Consider the following 26769-nt stretch of genomic DNA (forward strand, 5'->3'; position numbering starts at 1 on the left):
GGGAGGAATTAAACTATGATCCACAAGACAACGGGGAGAAAATTAGAATATTTCAGATAATAAAATACAAAAGAAATAGTGAGTGACGTCATCGGTTCCCAAATTTGCAGACAGACCAAGCTGTGCATCAACCACTGCATTGTGAAATTAAGCCAAAATTTAAAAATGTCATAATTCTCTCTTATTCTACATCCGATTTGGATGACATTTTCAGTGTAATGCTCGTTTGCTTTTTCTCTTTTTATTCGAATCAACTTTTTGTTGGGGGTGTACCTGTGCTTTAAGTTCATTAAGGTCCCCTCTGTTAAGGTAAACATTGAAGAGATTGATTTAGGAGTACTAATTTCTCGATCAATAACCGGGACATTTATGAAAAAAGCATGAGCCGTTAATAAATCCCATTACAGGACTGAAATGTGGTTACTATTGATAATGTGAATAAAAAATATTTCATATTCGTATATCAATACTGAGCAAAATCATTACACGACCATATGATACATTTTGTTTCAGATCACGGGATGAACTCTGTGTTCTTGGGGAAACCCCATGCATCTTAAACCCCAAACACACAGGTACTTTTATTACGTAATTTTGGCTTAGATCTTGACAGTTCGGAAGACTGATATTTTCAATACTAAAATGCTACCCATGCATGTCTTTGGTGTTCTTTTTTAAATATGGATTTTCCACATGGCGATACGCATGATAATTTTTCGAAGAATTATACGTTTTTTTTAATGTAGGCATCCATATTGGTAGTTAAGCAGTTATAGTTTTTAGAGAATGAATTAATACCCGAACGTCATATCCTTTTTGAAATATTATTTATCGTTTTGTCTACTTTACACGGTGAAGCCTTATCAGGGTTTTGAACACGGTTTTTCTTAAAGGCCCTGCATACATAAATACAAAAAATGTCTACATTGAACTAGATATAATAAAGTAACACCGATGAAAAGTGCCTAGAAGTTGTCCCTCATATTTGCGGGATTTAACACCAAGCTCTGGAAAAAAAAAGTTTATCGGAAAACACCAGAGGTGTTGAAAAATCACCACTTCGGCTTTGGGCTAACACCAGATAGGCATTTAAACAACACTAATCATTGTTAAATCAATACCGGTTTGATTCTTATCTGGTGTTGTTTCCTTAATAGATACCGGGATGGTGTTAAATCAACACCGGTGTTTTGGCAGTGTAAATCTGCCATCGTCAACTTTGATCAATAATACACCATTTTCCTTTTATTCAAATAATGATTAAAATCATCAGAAATCTACAAAACACAATTGGCCTCCACCTACTATAACATATACAAAATATAAATGATAAATAATGAGATAAATCAAGATTATATGCAGTACTGCTCTTTGCATAAAGCCATTTAGCTAACTCTTCGCTTCAAAGGCGTTTACAGCATATTTGCTTTAAGAATAGTAGTATTTGGTTTAAGTTTAATCCAAACAAAGATGAAAAGAAAATCAATTAAAAATTCATACAAGAGTATCAAAGGTTGAAACTAATAAGACTAGATAGCTGTTAAACAGCTGTTAAACTAGGTAACTACATACCTAGGATGGAATGATGTATGCATAATCAGATAATAGGCCCTTTGTTGATCAGATGAGAACCGGTAAAATAAAATATACACCTCCAGAGTTAAACAACTTTCTCTTCCTAAAAGAAAGGAGTCAGAGGACTGTCCAGCTATTTTGAATACTAGAAATAACCTTGGACGATTTCCCATCATTTCTTGATATTATCTGAGCATTTCTATCAACAATTTCAAGTCATTCCCAGTAGTAATGATATCCAAGTGGCTAGTATAGTGTTATGTGCTCTACAGGAATTGAACATTATTATCAAAATGATCATAATCCCACTAGCATATAAGTTGTAATGTCAAATAGCTAATGGGATAGGCGGTCCTGACTCACACGCATTCTTACATAGGCACCGTGTAGAGACAAATTTAGCTCTTAATCATTTAAAAGATCTAGCATAAAACCATTAACCGGTAGAATACGAATATTACTGTTTTAGTGACAAAAATGATAATACCTCGGTCACATTGCTCAACGGCAAGTCGAAAACTGCCCTTTTATTCATTTTTATGCAAATCACCAACAATAATTATGTAGCTAATGCCAAAAAAATGCTAAAACGGCTGTTTACTTGCCGTAAGGCCGCCTTAGAGCAAATGTGACCGAGGTATTCCGATAGGGCCTTTCCCCATCTAACTTTTGATTTTTTTTTTTATAACCAAAGCCTGTGGATGCAAGAGGATGCCCCCCCCCCCCTGTCGTGACCAGCGGGTGCAATGCGTTTGTATAATTTTATCCGAATTAAAATACATCAACATGGTCACACAATCTACTAGACCCAACTTCCTCTTCTAATCTAAAATCGCTCTGGTCTTTCCAAAATTTTGACCGGCCTGAGAGGCCCCTTTGTTAGAACCAGCCTGCAGTCCTATCACCCCTTCACCGGCTCGCAGCTGCTCCTCGGTGAACTCTCGTTTGTTCTGTGTTGCTTCTTCTGGACCAAGCGTCGGCCCGTTGTAACCGACTTTTTGTGCCTTTCTACCAAGAGCGAAAATGCCATTGACGACCTGTGAGAGAAAGGATAGATTAATAAATGAAAACAAGGATGATCACAAACTGGGAGAAATACAGCGGAACAGTACTGATCAATGGAGTAATGAGAGTATCCGGCCAGGCCTTGTGCCATCAAAATATGCATACAGTGGGGATTGTCATTTCAGAACGGATGAATTCCTACTAATGTTCCGGAAAACGATGAAAGGCAAACCGCATATGCTAAGGCTACTTCTAAACATTACCACATTCGCAAGTAGGTTTGTATGGTTGAATTGTTCGTATTTGTAATAATATTGTCACAAATGTGAGAACAATGCACGTGACTGATTTATGAGTGGACCATGGACCTGGAAACAGGGGTTACTGGGGTTTCAGATCAACATACACTGGCATGCACGCTGTGGATATAAAATTACATCCAGCCATTTACTTTTTTATGTCAACTGTCGACAAACAACTTTTTGTATGTCGACTTGGCGATATCACGCCATGTCGACATACCACATTTTGCATGTTGACTTGAAGAGATAACGTATCTCGCTATGTTAACAAACAACTTTTCATTATGTCAGGTTAGCGTGATAACGCCGGGCCTAGCTTGCCATCTCGACAAGTCCAAAACTCCAAATGTAGGAATAAAAGCAAATTCACTTCCAAATCGTAATGAAGACATCATCTGCTAAGGCTTGAAGTGGATTTGGACTTTATTCCGATCACGAACTGTGCAGCAAGGCAGAATTTCAATGAGTGCACTCAGCCGGCGCCAGTTAGCGTCAGTTCGCGCCAATGCAAACGACGTTTAGTGTTGCTAAGGTGCCTTGTGGCGTGCAGTGTCTCAAACTGTCTCCTAAGTTCTGGCGTGTGGTGGCGCGGGCGCGAAACGACACCAAAAACAAAAGGCACCTTATTGGCGACACTAGGCGCCAAAGCCGATTAGCATTGGCGCGAACTGGCACCAACTGGCGCTGGTCCAGGGGACCCCTTGGATCTTTCAACGTAGATGAAAATGTGATTTGTTAAAACAAAAAAAATCGTGTCGTGATCGGATTGCGTAGTGTGCAGCGGGCGTTGAGTAAAATGATCGATAAATTTTATGATAATGTTCTAGTCATTGGGAGGTCATAAACAACATAATTACCTGTGGGATGTTGCCTGCCTCGTATAAGTCCACAGTTTGAAACAGATCCACCTTGTTCATTCCTAGGTTTTCGCATCCTGTCAAAAAATTCCCAATATTTTCCATCTGCAAAGGAAAATGAGTTGTCATATTTCATATTATTAAAGGTGTTGGGTTTATCTAATTCTGGGGGCAGCACTGTATCACATGGGATATAATTTGCCACAAACACCTATCGTTCTTCCTACATTTGATGATTAATTTCAAATAAATCCATTCTCATTTCGCAATTTTTGAAAGTTGCGAGCACTTTGTGGAATGAAACTCATTGTCATATTCGAGTAACAACAACAACAACAAAAGGCCTGTCATTGTGGATGGTATCATCGGTATGAAAGCTAAATAATAATTTTCTGAAAGGTTAACATAATATAATTATGAACAAGCATCGAGGATATGAATGTGACTTTGTCTTTTGGGGAAAGACACTCTAAAAGCAAACAAAGTAGGAGTACAAGATGTCCGCCGAAAATCGAGATGCTCCCAAAAATTAAAGGAATTATATACCTGGATTAATATTCATTTTTGTTTTTAAGTCCATGGCCCCGTTTCATTACGATTTTTTTATAACAAATCCACAAATACTAAAAAATAAATAAAACTGACAGCCAGTCAGAATGAAGGATTTCAGTAGCTGTTAACAGTTATTACAAATTATAACAACTTGTATGAAATGGGCCCCATCAGGTGAGACCGCTAAGCCACAATTTAAATGAAGCGACTTAACAATAATTTGTAGGCCTCTGTTTGCAGAAGTGTAGTGGTTTAGTCACTTGACACTTAAATCTAAAGGTCAAGAGTTCGAATCCCCCTGGTGCTATTTTCTTTTGGTAAGGAACTTAAGAAGGTCAAGTCCACCCCAGAAAAATGTTCATTTGAATCAGTAGAGAAAAGGCCAACAAGATAACGCTGAAAATGTCATCAAAATCAGGTGTAAAATTAGAAAGATATGACATTTTAAATTATGCTTATTTTTGAATAAATAGTTATATGAACAAGTCAGAGACATGCACATGAGAGAGTCGATGATGTCCATCACTCACTGTTTCTTTTTTTTTAATGTTTAAAATGTACAATATTTCAATTTTTATAATAGAGACCATCTTGACTGAACCAAAATGTTAATTCTGTCATGTTCAGAGAGGAATAAATCCTTCTTTCACATGACAATAAGGGAAAAATATGAGTATTTCAAATAATAAAATACAAAAGACAATCGTGAGTGGATGACGTCATCAGTCTCCTCATTTGCATACCGACAAGGTGGGTGTTTCATAAAGCTGTTCGTAAGATAAGAACGACTTTAAGAACGACTGGTGATCCTTTCTTTTGGTAAATGGTATACACCATAGGCGATGCATTGGTTTAGCGCGTAAGAAAGGATCACCAGTCGTTCTTAAAGTCACTCTTAACTTACGAACAGCTTTATGAAACGACCCCCAGGATATGCATATACTGTCTTGTAAAATTAAGCGAAATTTTAAAATGTCGTAACTCTCTTATGTTACAACCAATTTTTACAACTTCTTGCGTTATGCTAATTGTATTTTTTTTTCTTTCTTTTCAACATTATCTTTATTTTGGGATGAACTTGTCCTAAAACGGTTGCCTTGTCGCCATGTTGATCTCTATTGCGAAAAGGTGATGGATCTATTAACAATATAAACGTAAAGCGCTTAGAAACAAGTATTGAGCGATATGTAACTCTTGCCACGATCTTATGTGACTGAAGGCCTCACAAAGTTTTTTTTTAGCAAATTTTCGAACATACCAGTAGTAAAGCCCCAAACAGTGAAGTGAATACAATACAATGTTTTCCTTTTACACAAACAGACGACATGTTCCTGCCATAGCCTACACGTTGTTTCTATAAAAATTCGTTTATTTGCTCCTAGTGAAGGTGTGACGTAACAATGCAAATTAAACTATTTTAGCACCTGGCTTTTAGAATGTCACGAAATTGCCATCATCCACAACATTTTTATTATACTCTACAAACTATTTGGAATTAACGTACTTACCTGTTTAAAAGCCATCTTACTTGAGTTGATTTTTTTCACTGATCCCGGCCTGATAACGTTGATCAAACTGCGTGAAAAAAAAATTAATTAAATTTAAAAGTATATTGAAGGGGTTTATATTTCACACATCCGCTCGCAAGACTGGTAATCTTGACTTTGAGATGAAATGGATATCCCAAATCTTCAGGTTCAACATAAACGTAGTCAGGGGCGGAACCAGCTTTGTCCAATAAGAGAAGGGGCGGAAAACTATTCTCGAACGGCTGCTCCAGCGAGTCTTCTAGAGATTCAAGTTGAAGTACTGTCTTATAAGATTTCTTCAGTCTACATAAATAATACCAGCGCAAAGCTCGAGATGAAATTTATTGATGACCTGACACGGGACATTTTACGGACTATTTGTGAGAATTAATTGATAGAATCTGTTACATTTCTCACCAAACAAAATATGCAAGCACAGAGCGCAAGCTAATTTTATTAATAAACCGATCTGCACAACGAGACATTCTTAGCACTTATATACACAGGGTGTTTCTAAAAAAAGTAACCGAAGTTCAAAGGTCAGGTATATCAAGAATGCATGATTTATTCTTGGGATTTCTATTCAATATATTTGAGTAACTCATCAACTGTAATTTGACACCTTCTTTAGGTCACAATTGTCACAGGTCAAAAATTTATGGTCCATCGAAGGCGAAAGGTACAAAACCCACTCTTTCAAATTTTGGGGTTTTAATGTATATGCACGAAAGTCGAAACCCACCTCGTTATAATGTTTTGGTTTCAACAGAGATTTTTCCCTGCAAATTTCAGTGAAATATTACCCTTATAACATATTGCGAGTAAATGTAACAAAACTGCATATGGTGTCTAGCATTTCGGTTCAGCACATCCTAATTTGCAGGCATAAGATGTTCTTCGTCACGATTCCCCAATGGTTTTATACAATGTAAAAACTGCGGTGTTAAAACTGGCACCAATTGGTGTTAATAGAGGACCACACCTGCGGTGTTAACATTACACCCTAGAGATTAAACATAACACCAAAGAGTGTAAATGTAACAACAAAGGTGTTGTAATAACACCTATAGGTGTGAAACTAACACCAATTTAATACCAGTGTAAAATAACTGGTGTGGTCCTCTGTGTACACCGGTTAACACCACAGTTTTTGCTGTGTAGAAGAGCAATGCAAGATATGCAGCATCGACTATGAGGTACTGTGAAAATGTTAAAGAGTGTCAGTGCAAAAGGTTTGGGGTGAACGACGTGTTCAACAAAGATTGAAGACAACTAATATGTAAATGCCAGTAACTCACAAAAGGTTAACAATGGGGATAGCATTTCACTGAAATTTGGAAGGGAAAACTGATGAAACAGAGACCTTACAACAAAGGTGGGTTTCGTGCATGTACATTAAAACCCAAAACTTGGAAAAGTAGGTTTTGCACCCTTTGCGGCGGCCTTCGACTGACCATAACTTTGTGACCGATGACAACTGTGACGCAAAGAAGGTGTCAAATTAAAGTTGATGAGTTACTCAAGTATGTAAAACAGCAATCACAAGAATAAATAATGTTGATAAAGCTGACCTTTGAACTTCGGTACCTTTTTTTTAGAAACACTCGGTATAATGATGCATAAGTATAATAAATAAAGCCAGCCAGCGCGAGGTGTGAGCTGTATTTTTGATAAAAGTATCTGAGAAAGGGATATATAAGTCTATGGTCTTCAACTGATACACCTACAATTGTAATAGGAGGCCGAAATAAGCACAACAATACACAATGTCATGCAACTTGCCCCCCCCCCGGGGGGGGGGGGGGCTACTTCCATTCACGAGTGGATACCATGCATGCGCGACCATGGGGTCTCGAAAAGCACCCTAAACACGTAATTTCCATATTATGAAAATGCACCCCTTAACAAGTATTGGCGTGTGAAACCCTACCCTTAACAATTATTGGAAACAATACGATACTCATGGCAAATATTCCCTGAAATGAACCCCTAAACAAGGGGTGTCTGGAAAACGAAGACCGAAGACCGAAGACCGGGGACACATATCACACTCGTGTGAAAGCGTTTGTAGTTCACGCACGAAGTGTGTACAAAGCAGTGCAAAGTGTGTACAAAACACGTGCGCGGGTTAGAATGGACTTTGGACCTTGCCCCCTACACATGTTCTCCCATTGACATAACGCATGTCCCCGGTCTTCGATCTTCGTTTTCCAGACCTGTTGTTGGGTGTCTGGAAAACGAAGACAGAAGACCGGGGCCATCGCATCCGTCTAGCTAAAATAAACCATTATTATATTCAGATCAAATTCAGGAATATTCTGATATTGGATATGTAATGAACTATGATTGGTTAATGATTAATTGTATGGATATCGTAATGTGAATGATAATTGATTGAGCAATATATCGCGCTCAGCTCAGCTGGCATTAAAATTTTATACCATTGACATAACGCATGTCCCCGGTCTTCGATCTTCGTTTTCCAGACCTGTTGTTGGGTGTCTGGAAAACGAAGACAGAAGACCGGGGACATGCGTTATGTCAATGGTATAAAATTTTAATGCCAGCTGAGCTGAGCGCGATATATTGCTCAATCAATTATCATTCACATTACGATATCCATACAATTAATCATTAACCAATCATAATTCATTACATATCCAATATCAGAATATTCCTGAATTTGATCTGAATATAATAATGGTTTATTTTAGCTAGACGGATGCGATGGCCCCTGTCTTCTGTCTTCGTTTTCCAGACACCCAACAACAGGTCTGGAAAACGAAGATCGAAGACCGGGGACATGCGTTATGTCAATGGTATAAAATTTTAATGCCAGCTGAGCTGAGCGCGATATATTGCTCAATCAATTATCATTCACATTACGATATCCATACAATTAATCATTAACCAATCATAATTCATTACATATCCAATATCAGAATATTCCTGAATTTGATCTGAATATAATAATGGTTTATTTTAGCTAGACGGATGCGCGATGCCCCCGGTCTTTTTTATTCGTTTTCCAGACACCCAACAACAGGTCTGGAAAACGAAGATCGAAGACCGGGGACATGCGTTATGTCAATGGTATAAAATTTTAATGCCAGCTGAGCTGAGCGCGATATATTGCTCAATCAATTATCATTCACATTACGATATCCATACAATTAATCATTAACCAATCATAATTCATTACATATCCAATATCAGAATATTCCTGAATTTGATCTGAATATAATAATGGTTTATTTTAGCTAGACGGATGCGATGGCCCCGGTCTTCTGTCTTCGTTTTCCAGACACCCAACAACAGGTCTGGAAAACGAAGATCGAAGACCGGGGACATGCGTTATGTCAATGGTATAAAATTTTAATGCCAGCTGAGCTGAGCGCGATATATTGCTCAATCAATTATCATTCACATTACGATATCCATACAATTAATCATTAACCAATCATAATTCATTACATATCCAATATCAGAATATTCCTGAATTTGATCTGAATATAATAATGGTTTATTTTAGCTAGACGGATGCGCGATTCCCCCGGTCTTCTGTCTTCGTTTTCCAGACACCCAACAACAGGTCTGGAAAACGAAGATCGAAGACCGGGGACATGCGTTATGTCAATGGTATAAAATTTTAATGCCAGCTGAGCTGAGCGCGATATATTGCTCAATCAATTATCATTCACATTACGATATCCATACAATTAATCATTAACCAATCATAATTCATTACATATCCAATATCAGAATATTCCTGAATTTGATCTGAATATAATAATGGTTTATTTTAGCTAGACGGATGCGATGGCCCCGGTCTTCTGTCTTCGTTTTCCAGACACCCAACAACAGGTCTGGAAAACGAAGATCGAAGACCGGGGACATGCGTTATGTCAATGTTATAAAATTTTAATGCCAGCTGAGCTGAGCGCGATATATTGCTCAATCAATTATCATTCAGGGCGATTCCACACTAGAACTTCAAAAATATCATAAATTTCAACATGCTTTCAATAAGTCATAAGTAGTGTAATATTTTACTATGATACCTAAATTTTATGAAAATTATGAGTTTTAACCAAAAGTGAAGACAGATATAGTTTTTTTGGGGGAGAACAATGGAATTTTTAATTTTCAATAATTTTGCTCATTGAATAGTCAATTACAAATTCCACCTGAAACAATTATTTGCAAAGCAAGAGAAGATTGAAAATATTGCAGGTCAATAGAATAATATATCATTGATGGTTCCAAATAATATCTACAACATTTTCATGATCCATAATAGGGGCAGCCCTGATTTTTCCGAACCTATTTTTGGCAATGTCCCGTACGACACATGACAATGCAAAAGTTTTTCCTACAATTTTATTTTTGATGATGCAATTTCATAAAATGAGTTTCTCTTTGTTTGACCCATGGGTGATCGATTTATCCCATAAGGATCTAATTACTGCCCTTCATTTTTCAATTATTGTCCTATTAAAAAATGTCCCGTACGACACACAATATAATAATGCATCTAATTGCAGGATTTGGATTCAGAAACCATAAATAGTAGGCATATTTAAATTCATTTAATTGATTTAACATAAAGTGAACTGAAAAAGTACTTTGTTTATCTCCATAGAACATGAAATAGGTGATTCTAAACATTTTAATTGATTTCATGTAGGCTTATTCTTTTGTGAATCCCTTCAGCTAAACTGGTGATTTTCACTGATCAGAGCAGGTTAATTTCTTTTCATTGAGCATGAAAAGAAAACCTTTATAATTATTTCAACCTAGCCTGGAAGATAACTTCCTCTTGCATGCTAATGTGGAATTATTATAAGATGTAAAAAAAATCATATCAATCATCATGATCATCTATTTGGACTTCCCTTGATGATTACTATTTTTTATATACAATATTGAAACTCCTTACTTTTTTCAAGTTGTAAAAAAAATCTTAAAAATAAGACAAACCATATGGTTTCATGAAATGCAGATGGGTTTGAAAAAGTAGAACCGCATTTCTTTAGACAAAAAAATTGTGACCAAAAAAGGGAAAAAAGTGACAGTTGTGACATATATCATGTAGATATACATTTTATATAAAAAATCATAACATCATGATCATTTTAGCCCCATAATTTACACAAAGTTTCATTCATTTATTGTTTAGTGTTTGGAAATCATCAATTAGTTCCCTAAAATATAACTTCACACAAAACCTGAAGTTTTTCAGCTCGTAAAAATGCTGTGAACACTTGTACATTTCCCATCATGAAAAAAATTATAACATATTGCTCCCAATTGTATATATTGAGGTTTGTCCTGAATGACTGCTTATTAAAAGATTATTCATAAATAAGCAAGAATTTAGGGGCAATGCTCCTTCTGATTGATAAAAAGTTCATGTTTATTTATTCAGGCTGCCCAGTACAACACGCAGTGCCTGTACAACACACAAGTGTCCCGTACGACACACAAGTGTCCTGTACGACACACAATTGTCCCGTACGACACATTATTTTGTTTATGATATATTGACAGAAATATTCACCTAATAGCGGTTTCTAACCTAATGAATGTCTTAGTTTGATGGGATTATCATTATCATCAGCCAAATAATGTGATTGAAGAAGTCAAAGTGACATAAAGTAAGAAAGTTTGGCTTCAATTTAGAGATGTCCCGTACGACACATTTTGAATGTCCCGTACGCCACAATGTTGTCGAAAATTATAATTTGCTTTATTTATTCATGAATGTTTATTTTGCTTTCTATTGTAAATGTGTTTGTTCTTGGGTAATTGAGTGTCAATTTGAGTTCAGTTTCTATGAACTTTATCTGCCCAACTCACAGACTTTTGAGTACAAACTTGAGGTTTCTAAAAAAGCCACTTTTTCTGCGTCCGTACGACACATTACTATTTTTAATCTGTAATATACAGGATGTGAATTCAAGTCATGTTAAGTCTTGGTTTTTCTTACACTCTGGTAGTAGTTGATGACCACCTATAGTTACTGGAATATTTTTTGTTTTTTTCTTGTCAAAAACTGTCAAATATTCTCTAAATGTCCCGTACGACACGTATGGAATCACCCTTCACATTACGATATCCATACAATTAATCATTAACCAATCATATTTCATTACATATCCAATATCAGAATATTCCTGAATTTGATCTGAATATAATAATGGTTTATTTTAGCTAGACGGATGCGATGGCCCCGGTCTTCTGTCTTCGTTTTCCAGACACCCAACAACAGGTCTGGAAAACGAAGATCGAAGACCGGGGACATGCGTTATGTCAATGGGAGAACATGTGTAGGGGGCAAGGTCCAAAGTCCATTCTAACCCGCGCACGTGTTTTGTACACACTTTGCACTGCTTTGTACACACTTCGTGCGTGAACTACAAACGCTTTCACACGAGTGTGATATGTGTCCCCGGTCTTCGGTCTTCGTTTTCCAGACACCCCCTAAACAAGTATGTTACGGGTCCTTCGGTCGTCGTCGGCTTTACCTTATTTAGTTTAGTACGACCCCACCTTCTACACCTCGCACAAATCGGACTCTAAACACGAAGTGTTAGGGCAAAAAGGACATCCTTTATAAAACATTTTTATTTTGTTTTATCATCCCGCAAATTCGACCCTAGACACGTAATTTTCCTAGTGAAATAGATAGGGGAAGGCGGGGTAAGTTGAGCATAGGGGCAAGTTGAGCCACCAGCCCAAGGCCAATAATGAATGAGTCAGACATTGTGGTGGTGTCATGTATTGATGACCCATAGCATAACCCCTAACCCCACCACATTGTTTTCAACTTTGAAACAAAAAGTAGTTTTTTTAGAGGGAAAAATATGAATTTCAGCCAAAAAAGTAAAAAAGAGTGTGAAATAGATAAGTGCTTTATAAACACACACATCTTTAAATATAATAAAGACATGATAACAACATTATTAGTTCAGGTATGGATCTTCATTCTTGTCATATTCTTTTATATGATGGATGCATAATAAATGTGTGGATACAAAATTATCGCACTAAGTTCGCACTGGGGTAAGTTGAGCCAAACAGCATGGGGCAAGTTGAGCCATGGTAATTCCTATGGTAATGTATCTTAAAAAACAAACAAACCATAAAAATCGATTGAAATGCTGGCTGAAAGGAGCAAATTTACATGACTGCTCTTTTCATTTTAAAGGATGTTAGTATTTATAGAGAATTAGCAAGTGAAAAGACTTTAAACAAAAAATTGACATGCTGGTTCTCCCCTCATACATTTTGTACATAGTTTTTGTGGCTCAACTTACCCCAGAAGGTGGCTCAAACTTACCCCATATATGGGGCAAGTTGAGCCATTTGACATCGTTTTTTTCAAAGGTCACGATGACTTTCAGTGTGGGGATAGAAAGTTATATATAGGTGGAAAATATTTCAGAATAAAATTTCAAGGCAAGGTACTTATTTCGACAAGATTATTAATCATATCAATTCTAACATGCAAAAAGCAAAAACTGTCACAACTTACCCCGCCTTCCCCTACCCTTTTTTCATTATTTTTGTTTTTGACACCCTTATCACGTTACGTACGTAACGTGCCCTATCGTGAACTCTACAGGAAAGACATCCTTTTTACGTGTTTTTTTGGTCGCGCATGGTATCCACTCGTCAATGTAAGTGCCCCCCCCCCCCGGGAACTTGCCATTATGATTATTATGTGCCATTACTAAAATTGGCTTCACAAGTCTTTATACAATACCACATCATTCAAACTGTCATATTTACTGCTTTGTCAAAAAAAAAATTGTCCCCCCCAAAAACAAACTGTTATGAGGTGGTATCGTATGAAGACCTAGAGATTTTATGGATTTTAAGGAGGCGGTGCTTAGCATACTCCAGACAAATGCAAGAAAATGAAATAAATATTATTGAAATTATCATAGGTGAATCAAGGGGGCCTAAAGGGGACGCAGCCCCTCCCCCTCTTCCTCGACGTTCTTAAAAAAGGAAAAAGACGGGAAAGAAGAAAATGGGGAGGGGGAGGAGAAAAAAAAAAGAACAGGAAAAATGAGAGGAAAACGAGTGAATACAATATGAGGGGATAACTTAGAAAATGCAAAAACAATGTTTCATGTCACCATATAAAATTTTCTCTCGCGCTAGGTGCTCGCATTACCTATTTGACGAGAAACATTACTTGCTCAATAAGCTGAAATGGAGCTTTAAAATATACATATTATTTAAGTTAATATACAAAGTACATTTCAGGTCGGACATAGAGCTATAATTATTTTGTTTGCTTTACAAATTAATTTTAAAAAATCCTCTGTAAAATGTCTGTTTTGTGGTCTCAATATCATAAATTAGCGCGCGCTTCGTGCACGCCCGTTTATTGAGATAACATGTTCTTTATTTTAAACGTGTTCAAATTATCCAGTTTCAGATCAAAATATCAAAAGTTTTGTGCTTAGGTACTTAATTCTGTGCAAAATTTGGTGAAAATTACATGGATTTCATTTTAGCTGTGGAGCGCCCTTAAACCCAACAGGTATAATGATTTGGTGAAAAAAAGACACAGACGGTATTATGCACATGCATGATTGTGCATCATGTCAGGGGGCCTTTAACCCTATCTAGGCCGGGGTATTTTGGGAGTTCATATGGCCGGGGGGGGGGGGGGCTCCCAGGCCCCCCTTATAAGATTTCATTTCATTTCATTTATTGGTTTCTGCAACACTTTTTCATGAACATATAACAAAGAAAATACAATAATAATATACATATAACTGACAAGCATCGATTATTAGAAGATTGCAGGGGTTGCCACTATCTCGGCCGTCGGTTGCCACGATCTCGGCCGTCGACCGCGCGATCGCGCTGAAAATTGGCACGCGGGTTGCCTGGGACATAATCTACAAGATTGTATAGTGATTTATTTCATGCGAATTGCTATGAAGTGATTATGCTAATTTATGCATAATTAGTATGCGAAATCATACTTTTTCCTCTAACTTCCTAAATAAAGCTCCAGATGTACTAAGTTTTGGTATAGAAACTCTTTGTGGAGTCCTTAGCAAGTGTACGTGAAAAAATTGCGATATCAAATCTTTTTCTTATGTATTATATTGTTTTTTGCAACTTCTTATGTATTTCTTTGTTGTTGTTTTTTACCTTTTGTTTTTCTTTCTTTTTCACTGAAATGGGGACTCTTCTGTGATCATAAAAAGTATAAAATATATACATTTAGACCAGCAAAACTAAAAATAATCATGCATTTATGAATTTTGGTTGAAAACACAATTTGCATTGACTTTGTACACGAAATCACGTTTTTGAGCAATTTTTGATCTGACATGCACTTACATAATGTTGCGTAATTTCGGAACCACGTACCCGGGTAACGCAAAAGTGGTCTCAAAAGTTGCGCAAGACTTCAAAGTAAAAAGTCAGCGAGCGACGCGGTCAAAAAATTTCGCGCTGCGAAAATATCGCGCGATTCGTTGAGGGGGGCCTCCGAGGCCCCCCGGCCTAGATATGGTTAAAAAGGCAAGCAATTTACAATCCTTGCCTCTTGTGTTATTTTTCCTACGTTGACACACTCTCTATCATCGCATTGCAAAACCAAACATGCCTTCATCTTACTGATCTGATACTAATCAGTATCCCGATGATCAATATATGTCTAAAACAGAAAAAAACACTTACTGACAAAGGACGACGCCATCTTTGAGAGGATCTTGGACATCCTTTTGAGAGCTTACAGTTCCAACTGAGCTCGCCAATTGTTGTGATTCGGACGGTCCCGTATTAAGTACAGCAGCAATCCATTCGAACGCCTCGCTCGCCAATTGTGGATCAAACTTAGCAGCCTTCTTATTCTGTAAAAGTACAGATGATATAAGGGGAAGGCATTATTAATCTATATTATATGGTAGACTTATATACTATGTAATAATATATACTATGTAGCGTTACTTTAATTCCACTATAGTCAATTGGACAGTGCTAATATTAAGAAAGCATAAGAATATTGAAATATGGCAGAACAAAAAATATATTTTCTTGGAGTGGATCTAACCCCTTTAGCAATCAAACACTTTTGAAGAGCTAATTATTTTGTCAAAAGGGGCTAGATCAATTTTAATAAAATTTTATTTATTTTGTATCAAAACCTATAGATTTTTAGTCGCTCTGATGATACCAAAGATAATTTGAAATTCCAAATAAAACGTGAATAAAAGGAAATAAAAGGAAAATTGCCTTTTTTATTCAAAAGGGGTGGGATTTGATTCATTTCAGTTGGCTTGCAAAAGGGGTTAGGACCACAAAGGTAATTTTCTTTAGAAAAAAAAATGAAGACAGGTAGATTTCTTTTATACCCAATTTTATTTTCACATGGAAGGGTAGTACATCATGAAAATTTAGTTTCTCATAAGAATATTACAATATGGGAGAACAAAAAAAAAAACACGATTTTTCTCGGAATAGTCCAAAGTGGATCTAACCCCTTTTGAAACCAAACTTTTCAAATATATCGTGTATTCTCAGATCTACAATATTTACACTAGATTTGATATTTGCCCTAGGATATTATTACCTATAGGCGTCAGCAAAGATTTGAAAAAAAATTGATGGACTTTGAGCTAAGTTGGATAGGGACTTAAGCCAGAGTGCAAACCAAGGTGTGGCAAGCTCTTTTTGACAGCCTTTCGTTAACAACACAAATGGATCGTCATGCAAACAATTTGAATTTTTCATAATTTGGTTGTTAAAATTGTGTGTGGTCTCTTATTGACTGTGTGTACTTATACATACATAGTCTCAAAATATACGTTTTCAGATATCTACTAATACTACAGAGAATAAATTGACCTATAATTGTATTTGTACACAGAAAATAACATGATTTGAGAGGAAAAGTAATTGTTTTGCTACTACTCGGTAACATAATTATTGCGGTATAAATGTATTGAGCATTTAAAGGTATTGTTTAACTTTTGTGAGCAGCCGATTTAAAAAATTCTCAAACCAAGATGAAACATGTGTACAAGTGCATGTATTAGAACCAATAAACCCTGAAAACAACCATTATTGAGGATGAAAAGCTAAAACTACAAGGCAAACCCCGATTTTGTAAATAGGTGTCTTATAGCGCACCTAAATAGTAAACATAAGTGTATGGGATGAAATTAAGATGGTGTTTCCGGTCACTTTATATTTCAATTTTTGAAGCACTTAATGATTATTTTCGAACACAATTTTTTCTGGGCTTCATTTTTGTAACATATCACAGACACAGGTGACAAGTGTGACCTAGCTCAGATTTTTTAGAAGTCAAACCAATGTTAACCAATCACTTAAATCAGCATGTTGTCATTCAAATGGGTAGATGGGTCAGGAAACTGGGCAGGTAGGAGTAGGTAAGGACTCGAGATGGCTCAATTGCTTCGTATATTCTTTAAAAGAAATGCAATTCTGTAATGCTTGATATCACTGGCGTAAAGATGGGGAGGAAGCTTGGGGGTCATGCCCCCCCCCCAAAAAAAAACACATCTCTCTACAAGACAAAGGAAAAAAAATATAATCTTATTTTGTACAAGCTTTTGCTTCCAAGAACACTTTTCCCCTTCAAAATGTTTGGTGTCATTACGCCACTGTTAACACAGCAAAAATTTGGGTGTTAACTTGTGTACATATAGAGGACCACATCAGTCATTTTACACCGGTGTTAAAACTTAAATTGACAGTGCTAGTTTAAAGGTAAAGTCCACCTCAGGAAAATGTTGATTTGAATCAATCTTAGAGAAAAATCAGACAAGCACAACGCTGAAAATTTCATCAAAATCGGATGTAAAATAAGAAAGTTATGACATTTTAAACTATCGCTTATTTTCAACAAAATAGTTATATGAACGAGCCAGTTACATCCAAATGAGAGAGTCGATGATGTCACTCACTCACTATTTCTTTTGTTTTTTATTGTTTGAATTATACAATATTTCAATTTTTACGAATTTGACGATTAGGACCTCCTTGCCTGAAGCACTAAATGTTAAAATAATGGAATTCCATGTGTTCAGGGAGGAATGAAACTTCATTTCACATGACAATGACGAGAAAATAAAAATATTTCATATGTCATATAATAAAAACAAAAGAAATAGTGAGTGAGTGATGTCATCAATTCTCTCATTTGGATGTAACTGGCTCGTTCATATAACTATTTTGTTGAAAATAAGCAAAACTTTAAAATGCCATAACTTTCTTATTTTACATCCGATTTTGATGAAATTTTCAGTGTTATGCTTGTTGAATTTTTCTCTTTATGTTCAAATCAAGGTTTTGTTGGGGTGGACTTGTCCTTTAATACCTACAGGTGTTATTACAACACCTTTGGTTGTTATAATTACACTCTCTGGTGTTATGTTCAATCTCTAGGGTGTAATTTCAACACCACATGGTGTGGTTCTCTTAACACCACATGGTGTGGTTCTCTTAAAGGGGAATCCAACCTTGGTCATAAAATGTAGTGTTGGAAAGGAGAAAAATAGATAAAACAGAATGGTGAAAGTTTGAAAGAAATTGGACCAGCAATAAGAAAGTTATGGCTGCTTTAAAATTGAAATCCCTATGATTATGTAGATTTCAAATTGGCAACTGGGTAAGTAAATTATGACAAGAGGCAAGGACAACTTTCCCATAGGCCATGTACTTAATTATCAGGGATTTGTGGTTTTCTCCTAACTGCCCATTCCCCTGGGGCAGTAATCTAAATATAACCCTGGTAGTATATTGTTTTATGTCCTCATGAAAGAAAAAATAAAATTTGAAGTAAAACATTTGAAAAAATGACATATTAGCCATTTTATGTATTGGAGTACATGGAAGAGTAGTCCTTGCCTTACATCACTGTGACATCACATATGTGGCCAATTTGCATTCTCCATGGATCTAGGGATTACCAATATTCACAACTTTAAAAAAATCATAACTTTCTTATTATTTGTCAGATAGTGTTCAAACTTTCACCTATCAACTTGTCTGATTTTTCTTATTCCCCTAAGAACAAGTTTTTATTTGGGTTGGATTCCCCTTTAACACCAGCTGGTGTCAGTTTTAATGGAGGCGCGATCGCTTAGTCGGTAGAGCGGTGGTTTCGGATTCCGGTGACCATGCAGGGTTCGATTCCCAAGTGGTGCGCTATTGCCGTTTGGTAAGGCATGTATCCTCATTACCAGGTCCCTCGGAGAGGACCTTAAGCCGTTGCCCCCCAGGTTGCCTGCTCACAAGCATTTGTGCTTTCTTAACAGTCAGGTAAAAAAAACCTCGGTATTAACACCACAGTTTTTATAGTGTATACTGTTGGTCACATATGCAGTGCCTCGGCATGCATGCACTTGATATAACCAAGGTTTCAAATGAGATGGAGTAACAGCAAACAAAATCCCTTTGAACAAGGTTCGAAGCCGCCAGCAGAAAGCATGTCAGGCATGCACTTTTCTCAACATCTCTTGCAATTGTGTAGACAAAATGACTCCGCAGCTATAGGTCATATTTAAAGGGAAATATGTTATTGTGATGATAATTACTTTTTCGCCGCATCTTGGTTTGGTAATGTGTTGTACATAATGTGGAGGCATGCGAAAATTAATTCTGCAATATGTCCTGAAATATGACTCAAATTCACTAGACTGGGTATGTGCGAGCACTCATCTGGCATATACAACAATGAATTACAATATTCCACCGACCAAATTTGAAATTTTCATTCGCCGCAAACGATCGGAAAAGTGTTAAAATCTGGTTTCAGAAAAGGTAAAATTCTTACTTTTGTCACTAATTAAAGGTTAATTGATATAATCTGGGCAAATATCTCGGCGCAATATTGGTTATTAGTGCCTTGCCATACATTCAAATTTCAGTTTGTTTATTAATATGAAAGATGGAAAAATTTACACAAACGGATATTCGTAACATTTCACTCCTCTGATTTCTTCGCTGAAACTGGCGGCTTCGAAGGCGGACATCAAAAAGGTCCTTACTGCCGTTCTTTCTTCTGCTTGAATAAATTTGTTGCCTGTTGGATCTCAAGTCACAGAATCTTCTTGATATAACGTACGTCGAATTGTGTGACAGCCCTAAAGGAAAATTGCTTGAAAGGAATGTAAGGTGTGGTATAACAATAACCATGCAAGTCCAAAAACAAGAATGTGCATTTTGCGACAGTATTTAAGCATGGACCTATACAGGGATTGTCCAGCCAATGAATGCTTGTTGAGAAGTAGTTTATCTGCTATTGAAAATATTTGCAAATAAATAATAGATTTAGTGTGAAAAATTGTCATTAACACTCTCCCATTCTAGATTAAAATTGTCATAACACCCTACCATTCTGAATTTAATATTTAAAGAAAGATTTAGACATCCCAGAGGTCAATCGCACAATGGGGATCCTTGAAGAGGCTCCGCGTGCAATTGTGTGTGTGTATGTGTGTGATTGAGTTTTCACGGACAGATGAATAAAATCAATAAATAAAATACAACTGCACTACCATAACCGTGATAAAAAATGAAACCACACACACATACCACAGACCTTGAGGTCAATGCACAAAAAAAAAAAAATGAAACGTTCGGACAGGCTATTTACCATATTTACGGATTATCGGCGCAATGATTACCAGATGGGGGGGGGGGGGCTATATCTCCAGCCAATCCGGCCAAACCCTATATCCATAATTCCATATATCCACAAAAGTGGCATTTTTGTCTCGCCTGCATAGCAGTGTGAGACTATAGGCGCCGCTTTTCCGACGGCGGCGGCGTCAACACCAAATCTTAACCGAAGGTTAAGTTTTTTAAATGACAGCATAACTTAGAAAGTATATGGACCTAGTTCATGAAACTTGGCCATAAGGTTAATCAAGTATTACTAAACATCCTGCCTGAGTTTCATGTCACATGACCAAGGTCAAAGGTCATTTAGGGTCAATGAACTTAGACCATATTGGGGGAATCAACATCAAAATCTTAACCTAAGGTTAAGTTTTTGAAATGTCATCATAACTTGGAAAATATATGGACCTAGTTCATGAAACTTGGACATAAGTTTAATCAAGTATTACTGAACATCCTGCATGAGTTTCACGTCACATGACAAAGGTCAATCATAACTTTGAAAGTTTATGGATCTGATTCATAAACTTGGACATAATAGTAATCAAGTATCACTGAACATCCTGTGCGTATTTCAGGTCACATGACCAAGGTCAAAGGTCAATGAACTTTGGCCGAATAGGGGGTATCTGTTGAATCATAACTTTGAAAGTTTATGGATCTGATTCATAAAACTTGGACATAATAGTAATCAAGTATACTGAACATCTTGTGCGAGTTATAGTAGTTTTCAAAGTCAGCACTGCTGCTGTATTGAATCGCGTGATGCAGGTGAGACGGCCAGAGGCATTCCACTTTTTTGTTAAATCATTGAGATGTTTTTATATTTCACATTATAATTGACGGTGCCAGACATCCCCCTGTAAAAATGGTATGTTATGTTGCATTGTATTTTAACAATGACATGAAACTTTCCATCTGATTTATTTTAATAAATCTAATCAATTTAGATATGTCATTGACTTAAAGTTTTTAGTACAATTTTTTTATTATTCTTACTCGCTCGGATAAAAATCCAATAATTTTAACTTGCACCAAATCAAGTCTTCATTCTCTGTTTTCCCTTATAACTATATATGCAAGTGTACTACAAGTAATACAAATTTCAATATCAAAGAGCTATCACGACCTTTTACACGATATGAAATTTGTTTCAATTTCGCTTTAATCTACATATTTCGTCGAAAAGAATATTTCTTTCATATTCAAAGAAGACATATGATATTAAGCATGTTAAGTTTGTATTTATCTCTTTTCATTTGTTGATAACTTAACTTCATCAGGGAAGTGTTGACTTCATTATGACACGTTGGCATAAACAAATAGGAAATCATTTCCTTATCAAAAAAGCAGACATATTGATAACTAACAAAATACATGATTACTAAATCGTTTATGAATCCACATCCAAGATAATCCAAGATAATATACACGGCCCAAATCATATATCGTAGGTCGACATTACGTCATCATTTCAGGCGGTCCTAATCTTAGGTTAACATGATTTCAGGACACGTAATTTGAATAAAGGTTGTTGATGGGAAAGTATTGCTGAAAAATCGACGTATACGGCCCAAATATATATACCATAGGTCGACTCGACATTACGTCATTATTTCACGCAGGTCTAATATCAGTTTAGCATGATATTAGAACACGTGGTTTAAATATAGGTCGTTGATTGGAAAATACTGCTGCAAAATCGATCAACTTCAAGTTCACTAACAATCTGCAAGATGAGGCTTAATATCCTTCTATGACTATACATGGGCATTGAGGTGGTTTCTCTCACTGCATTTTTACATGCAGGCGTTTGGCTTAGCATTTATGTTGTTTTGAAAAATAAGATGAAATGTATTTTTCGGAGATGGTTTTCTTTAATAAAGGTAAAATTCAATGTTGTATGTACAAACTATAAAACGTACGCGATTCAGTCTTTGAGCTGCTTAAAACCTTTAATGAATTGAATTGTAAGATAATTCAGCACATGGGTGATATACATACAAGACCAGCGATGGTATTCCACGCTCACTATTTATTTTGTATAAATATGCTGCTGCTACTACTATATACTACTACTACTACTACTACTACTACTACTACTACTACTACTGCTACTACTACTACTACTACTACTACTACTACTACTACTACTACTACTACTACTACTACTACTACTGCTACTACTACTACTACTACTACTACTACTACTACTACTACTACTGCTACTGCTACTGCTACTGCTACTGCTACTACTACTACTACTACTACTACTACTACTACTACTACTACTACTACTACTACCACTAATACTATTACTATACTACTGCTACTACTACTACTACTACTACTACAACCACCACTACTACACTTATAGTACTCCGACTCCTATTACTACTCCTAAATTGCTACTCCTACTTCTTCTACTTCTACTACTACTACTACTACTACTACTACTACTACTACTGAATGCTGCTCCAACTACTACTACTACTACTACTACTACTACTACTACTACTACTACTACTACTACTACTACTACTACTACTACTACTACTACTACTACTACTTCTACTACTACTACTACTACTACTACTACTACTACTACTACTACTACTATTACTACCACTACTATACTACTACTACTACCAATATAGCACTACTGCTGCTACTATACTTCTACTACTACCACTACTACTAGTAGAATTACGACTATACTACTCCTACTTTTATTACTACTAATACTCCTACTTTTACTTCTACTACTACTACTACTACTACTCCTCCTACTACTACTTCTACTACTGCTACTACTACTACTACTACTACCACCACCACCACCACTACTACTACTCCTACTTTTATTACTACTACTACTCCTCCTACTTTACTTCTACTACTACTCCTATACTTTTACTTCTACTTCTACTACTACTACTACTACTACTACTGCTACTACTACTACTACCACCACCACCACCACTACTAGGGCCTACTACTCCTACTTTTATTACTGCTACTACTACTTTTACTTCTACCACAACTACAACCTTTTTTTCTTTAGTTTTACTACCCCTTCTAATATAAATGTGAAATGTTATCAAGAACATGGAGAGGAATTATTTTAATTCAAGTTCTTTCTTTGATGCAATATTCTTCGTTTGCTATTACCAAGGAAGCTTCTTGCTATTACGTATATATTGAGGGCTGAAAATTGACACTATATAGGCCAAATGTATGTTATTGTGAGAGTATAGAGTGAATTATAATCACATGTTTTTCATTACCGAAGCTACAAGCCAGTATTTTCATCAAATTCTTTTTTCACATGTGGATAAGTGCAACATTTTTAACATAGGTTTTCCGGAGGTTTTCACGATACGATTATGACGATCTGGAAGCGGAAATTGACATGAAGCAGGAAATAACGGTCAACACACAGCAATGAGAGCTTATTGACTCCTTTCGTGTTATTTAATCTATTTTTTCCTCTGTCTGTTGTTTATCTTCAGTTGATGAACTTTGAACACAATGATCATTACAGACCAAATAGACCGTATAATACCGTAACAAACGATCACATTTCATTCTCCATTCCATTCTTATTCGCAATACACGTTGGAAATTAAATCAATTTTATATTCATTTTCAGCCCATCTTTATTACCTTCATTCATTATACCATAAAAGGAAAATAAAACCGTTTGTCAATAAGTTTATATCGTTTTACGTATATACATGTATAATGAGTGTCAAGCACCGGCGAGCGCGAGCTCGATCGAAGATTAATTGTTGAATGGGTGTGAGAGCACCCCACACATGCAGGCACCCAACATCCTTCAACAACCCCCCCCCCCCCCTCACGATAGCTCACTCTACACTACTTCACTCTAATATTTTAGAGGAAACAAAATAAAAACCCCACCCTCACTCTTGTTCTTCTGCATGCACACCGATCCCCCCCCCCCCTCCTTCGGATCACCCCCAATATACCTCATCCTGCTCCTCCGATTTTACCCTAGTTCACCGACACTCTTCATCAAACGGCAACCACCACCATTTGACATACCCCAACGCTCCTGCACCTAGGTCAAGGGGTGGATCCAGGGGGGGGGGGATTTCAGCCATATTTTCCCCGATCTTCCGCTCGAAGTTGATTTTTGTTTGTTAATTTGAATTTAATTATTGAAGTAATATTGTAATAATCCAATAAGCCTTAATAGAGCGCGAAATATGTTAATGTTATAGCATGAAACTGGACATTTCGAGCAGTTTTCTGATAATGAATAGGATGCATGAGTTAATAATATATTTTCAACAATCAATGCGAGCGCAAAATACCGAGCCGAAATTTTGCTTACTGTCAGGAAATGGGTATTTTAAGTAGTTTGTTGTAGAATTAATAGTGTGATATTCGTACATAAATCGATCACTAATCAAAATGCAAGCATGAAGCGCTGACTGATACGTTTTGACAATCAGACCTGAATAAGGATATTTTGAGAACTTCATGGAATACACGATAGCAATAGGTACTTGACAAATCATATTTTGCGAGCGCGCAGCGCGAACAGAAAATGTTAATTTTCAGACCATAAAACTGACATTTTTACAGAGCACTTTTTAAAACTCAAATATAATGATGAAATTTCGATTTCCGAGCTAAAATATGTATTGACTTAAAAAATTGAACTTGATATTTCAAGCTCCATATTGAGCAAGATATGTTGTATCGTGACGTGAAAGATTTTTTTTCCAACTCTCCCCTTCATTCTATTCACTCTTCTTCCTCTTTTTTCTCGTCATTTTTTCCCTTCTTTTTTCTTTCTTTCCCCCTTTCCCCCATTTTTTGCTCCTAATAGGGGGACTTGAGGCACTTACCCCCCCCCCCTGGAGCCGCCTGTGGATGATGTCACATATATATGAGAAAAGGATATACCCCCTCTCTTCTCTGATATTCCAAGTAGAGGAAAAAGGAGGAAGAAAGAAACACAAAGATGAAAATGAAAGTATGAATTTCTATTAATATAATTCAGTTTATAAATGTTAATGATTTTTTTATTGCATGTTGGGACCCTGCATGCCTACAAGCAATTCTAAGGTTATCCCTCCATTAATGGAGGCCCCATTTATCATAGACCTATCATATTGAAATGTATGCTAAATTTAAAAGATGGAAATGAATGAACTGAAATCAAAATTGAAGTAACAGGAAGATGCGAAGGGCTGCGCTGTGTAATAATACCTATAATCAGAAAAAAAGACTGGCCTATATTTCACAGTCAGACCAACACAAACCGATTGATCGGTGGTTTGTTATTGAAACATTAATTTGAAGGAGAAAATGACGTCACGATGCATGGACGAGGTCATCTCGAGCGATAGCTGCATTCTGCAAATCTTCAACGTTGGCTCGACCATCGACATATCATAATATAATAGCAGACCCCTTTTTTCACTGATCAATGACAGATAATACGGCTCCCTTCTCAATCTCAAAACATTTTAAGCAAAATAGGTATTGATCATATCCGATTATGCATGCATTGTATAGTACTCGATCACAGCTCACTGAATAAGCACAGATATCGTACGAGTGGACAGTGTCAACACAAGAGAGAGTGCGGATAGAGTGAGAAAAGGTCCCGCTACCCGTTCATATACTACATACATGCTATTTTGCTGATATTGAAATGAACAGAAACCGTCCATAGTACATGCAGTAATGATAGCTTACCGCCAATTCAGCAGTCATTCCAAATCCCTTTGGTCGGTTTGCCATGGTGATTTTTCTTCCTTCTTTGTGAAGTTAGATTCAGTATAATTATACGTAGGTCTAGCTGGTCAAGTCAGTGCCGTTGCTGCGTGTTAGAAACTACCTGTTTCCGAATACCGGGGGTGGGCGTGGCGATAACTGTTCGCTCGGCTCCCAGCTGTAGTGCAGTGCTGTACAGTTGATCCCGGGCAAGCAAGGTCACTCAACAAGTACTTCGAATGACGTCACAATAAGACATATCGGGTATCGGTTGTAAGTAAGTTATCAGTCTACTGGGCAAACCCTTCACTCGAGTTAAGGGTCTGAATGAATCAGAATCAGGGTACTAATGGATAATTCGTTTTTCATACCCGTTCAGCGTACAGCGAAAACGGAAATCAGTACGTGGTTCGGTCTTTGAAAACAAAAAACGAAATCACAGCGTGAAAAACCGTGCTGTGATTTCGTTTTTGTTGATCTAAAACAGAATATTAAAATCAGAAACGTTTT

The 26769-nt window shown here is 36.6% G+C and overlaps 1 protein-coding gene across 1 annotated transcript; it reads right to left on the reverse strand.

The window, feature by feature from the left end:
* Positions 1-740: 740 nt before the first annotated feature.
* LOC121423883 (muscle-specific protein 20-like) lies at positions 741-26486 on the reverse strand. Its single transcript, XM_041619403.1, has 5 exons — positions 26242-26486; positions 15535-15707; positions 5800-5866; positions 3740-3844; positions 741-2612 (listed from the first exon to the last, which is right to left on the reverse strand). Exons 1-5 carry the CDS (start codon positions 26284-26286, stop codon positions 2397-2399), a joined length of 606 nt encoding a protein of 201 aa, XP_041475337.1. The 5' UTR covers positions 26287-26486; the 3' UTR covers positions 741-2396.
* Between the last annotated feature and the right edge of the window lie 283 nt (positions 26487-26769).

This window comes from Lytechinus variegatus, chromosome 11, assembly GCF_018143015.1.
Source record: "Lytechinus variegatus isolate NC3 chromosome 11, Lvar_3.0, whole genome shotgun sequence".
In the NCBI taxonomy this organism is placed as follows: Eukaryota; Metazoa; Echinodermata; class Echinoidea; order Temnopleuroida; family Toxopneustidae; genus Lytechinus; species Lytechinus variegatus.

Excerpts from the sequence above, each read along its gene's own strand:
- LOC121423883 (XM_041619403.1), bottom strand. The coding sequence starts at position 26,286 with ATGGCAAACCGACCAAAGGGATTTGGAATGACTGCTGAATTGGCG. Across the intron at positions 5,867-15,534 it reads GATGGCGTCGTCCTTTGTCA|TTTGATCAACGTTATCAGGC; the intron begins GTAAGTGTTTTT and ends TTTTTCACGCAG. Across the intron at positions 3,845-5,799 it reads GTAAGATGGCTTTTAAACAG|ATGGAAAATATTGGGAATTT; the intron begins GTAAGTACGTTA and ends TTTCCTTTGCAG.